Source organism: Gobio gobio (genome assembly GCF_949357685.1).
Source record: "Gobio gobio genome assembly, chromosome: 8".
In the NCBI taxonomy this organism is placed as follows: Eukaryota; Metazoa; Chordata; class Actinopteri; order Cypriniformes; family Gobionidae; genus Gobio; species Gobio gobio.
The window spans coordinates 21,732,023-21,734,466 of record NC_137114.1 but is presented as its reverse complement, the minus strand read 5'-3'; the positions used below and the strand labels follow the sequence as shown (position 1 = coordinate 21,734,466).

The 2,444-nt window shown below is 35.4% G+C and overlaps 1 protein-coding gene across 1 annotated transcript; it reads right to left on the bottom strand.

Annotated features, from left to right (window-relative positions):
- Positions 1-264: 264 nt before the first annotated feature.
- On the bottom strand, positions 265-2,079 carry LOC307130256 (galactose-specific lectin nattectin-like). The gene is made up of 6 exons (XM_079823230.1): positions 2,000-2,079; positions 1,808-1,872; positions 1,481-1,575; positions 925-1,050; positions 690-798; positions 265-503 (listed from the first exon to the last, which is right to left on the bottom strand). Exons 2-6 carry the CDS (start codon positions 1,863-1,865, stop codon positions 436-438), a joined length of 456 nt encoding a protein of 151 aa, XP_079679356.1. The 5' UTR covers positions 1,866-1,872; positions 2,000-2,079; the 3' UTR covers positions 265-435.
- Positions 2,080-2,444: the final 365 nt, after the last annotated feature.

Sequence of the window (2,444 nt, the reverse complement as noted above, 5' to 3'; positions counted from 1 at the left end):
GTGTGTGTGTGTGTGTGTGTGTGTGTGTGTGTGTGTGTGTGTGTGTGTGTGTGTGTGTGTGTGTGTGTGTGTGTGTGTGTGTGTGTGTGTGTGTGTGTGTGTGTGTGTGTGTGCGAGCGTGCGTGTTCATGCGCGTGCGTGCTTTTGCTTAAACCCCTCCCCTGATGATGACATCATTTAAAGCCATTCCAATAACAATATCATCAAACCTATTCACAAACTTATATTTTTATATGCATGAATTTGATTGTCCACAATGCACATGATTTGCTTTATCAATGCTTTTATTAATTGGAGAGTTTCAGAGAAGAAATTGAGAAGAGATTAAAGTATAAAAGGGATTTGATTTCAGAATAACATTTTTGCAAAGATAAGATCAGGAAAAGTAAATGTAGTTCAATCAAAGTAACTGTGGAGCAGGATGACTGTATGATCTCACAGGTCCTTAGCACAAATATAGTGCCTTGATTTTGAACAGGGCACATCGTTCCAGCAACGGTAAGCTGTAGGGTGAAATAATAAAATAAGTTATTCTGATCATTATGGTGTTAGAATCAAAATAAAAAAGAATGTTCAGCTTAAGGCACTTTGTGAAATCCAAATGAGTCCTTTCATGTTACTGTATGATATGAAATTGTAGTATTGTAAATTATAACTGCAAGTATTCAAAAAACAGACTGCAATCTTACAGGAGTAGTTGATCTCCAAACAGTTCTCAGTTCCTGCATTGTTAGGTTCTCCAGAGCACCATTTAGAATATAAAAACACAGTTCCATCACTCCAGAGCCAATGTCCTTCCTTAAGAGTGAAGAGAGTGAATACAAAGAGTACATTACTGACAAGAAGCTAATGGAAGTCAAACCATCTTCATTAGAAACGTTGCCTTTACTGTTTAAAGCAGAATTGTTTTATAGACAAACTTACTTGTACGGCATCATGACCACCAACCCATGTAGGTGTGGAAGAATAAGGCAACAGACTCAGCAGGAAAGCATTTTCCCGTTTATTACCCACAGATGCGAGATTTGCCTTTTGACTTTGACAGTTTCTCTAAAGAGACAGATTTTTTTATTGTTAATACAAAATCGAATCTTTTTAACATAAAGCACTTTTTAAACAACATTTTAATCATTTGCAAACAAAGTCTGCTCTCATTGATAATTTTCTCAGTATCAGTTTTCTGTATTATTTATTTGCAGAGAAGAAAGTTTTAATAGAAATATCACCATTCCCACTTTATATTAAGTGTCCTTAATATGTACACTCTATCTCTCACTCTCACTCATTCACTCACTCACTCACTCACTCACACACTCACACACTAACTCTCTCACACACACACACACACACACACACGTACCACACACACACACACACACACACACACACACACACACACACACACACACACACACACACACACACACACACACACACACACACACACACACACACACACACACACACACACACACATTACCTCTGCTGTGATCCAGTTAGCTGAATGAGAGATGAACTTGTAGCATCGGAGTCCAAAATTTGTCCAGCCATAGGGGCATCTTTTGGCAAAATCAACTGCATCCAGTACATAAACAATAGGGTTCTTGTAATATTCACAGCAAAGAATTTTTTATTTTTTATTTATGTAGCTTAATTTTATGTTTGTGTGATTATGTGCTGAAAATATGTGTACTTTAGACAACTGTAAACCCCTCATTAATCATGCAAATATTAGTCAATGGAATATTGTACATTTCCAAAATGTTTTTAAATAGCAAGGGTTTTTACAAATCTCTGTCTTGGTTACCTGCATTCCCCACGGAGAAGATAATGAAAAGAAGCAGAAAACTTCTCAACATTGCCATGATGAACCTGAAATTAAGAAGCAGGAAAAGTGAAATGTCTAAAATAGTTAAATGACTCACTGCGATTCTTAATGCATTAAAAGACAAAGCACAAAAATACTAATTTATTCAGAAAGTCTCTGAATATAACTCACCTTAGTTTTCAAATTGTTGCCTTCAGAATCTCAGAGGAATATTTTGTGAAGTTCCAGAAACGACCATAACATTCTCATATTTATTGAAGGAAGATGGGTCATATTTATACACCAAAGATCAGGCAATAACATCCAGGATGTCCTGGCCATCCAATCATACTCAAAGATCAAACTTCACCATATATGGCATATTAAGAAATATAGTAACAATTAAGAGGGGGCAAATGTTCAAATGTGTATGTCTTGAGTTAAGTAAAATTAACAAATATAATAAGTACATTTAACTTGGCCAGTTAGAGTTTGTGGAGTAATTTCTACTTACTCCTTTGAAGTTTACTATGCAATACTTATTCTTTGTTTGTAAATTTTAATCAAACAATGTAGCACTGAATTAAGCCATGCTATTTATGTGTATTGTTTACTTCAAATAATTGGTAACTCTTTA

Excerpts from the sequence above, each read along its gene's own strand:
- LOC307130256 (XM_079823230.1), bottom strand. The coding sequence starts at position 1,865 with ATGGCAATGTTGAGAAGTTTTCTGCTTCTTTTCATTATCTTCTCCGTG. Across the intron at positions 1,576-1,807 it reads CTTCTCCGTGGGGAATGCAG|TTGATTTTGCCAAAAGATGC; the intron begins GTAACCAAGACA and ends TACTGGATGCAG. Across the intron at positions 799-924 it reads GTGGTCATGATGCCGTACAA|GAAGGACATTGGCTCTGGAG; the intron begins GTAAGTTTGTCT and ends TTCACTCTTAAG.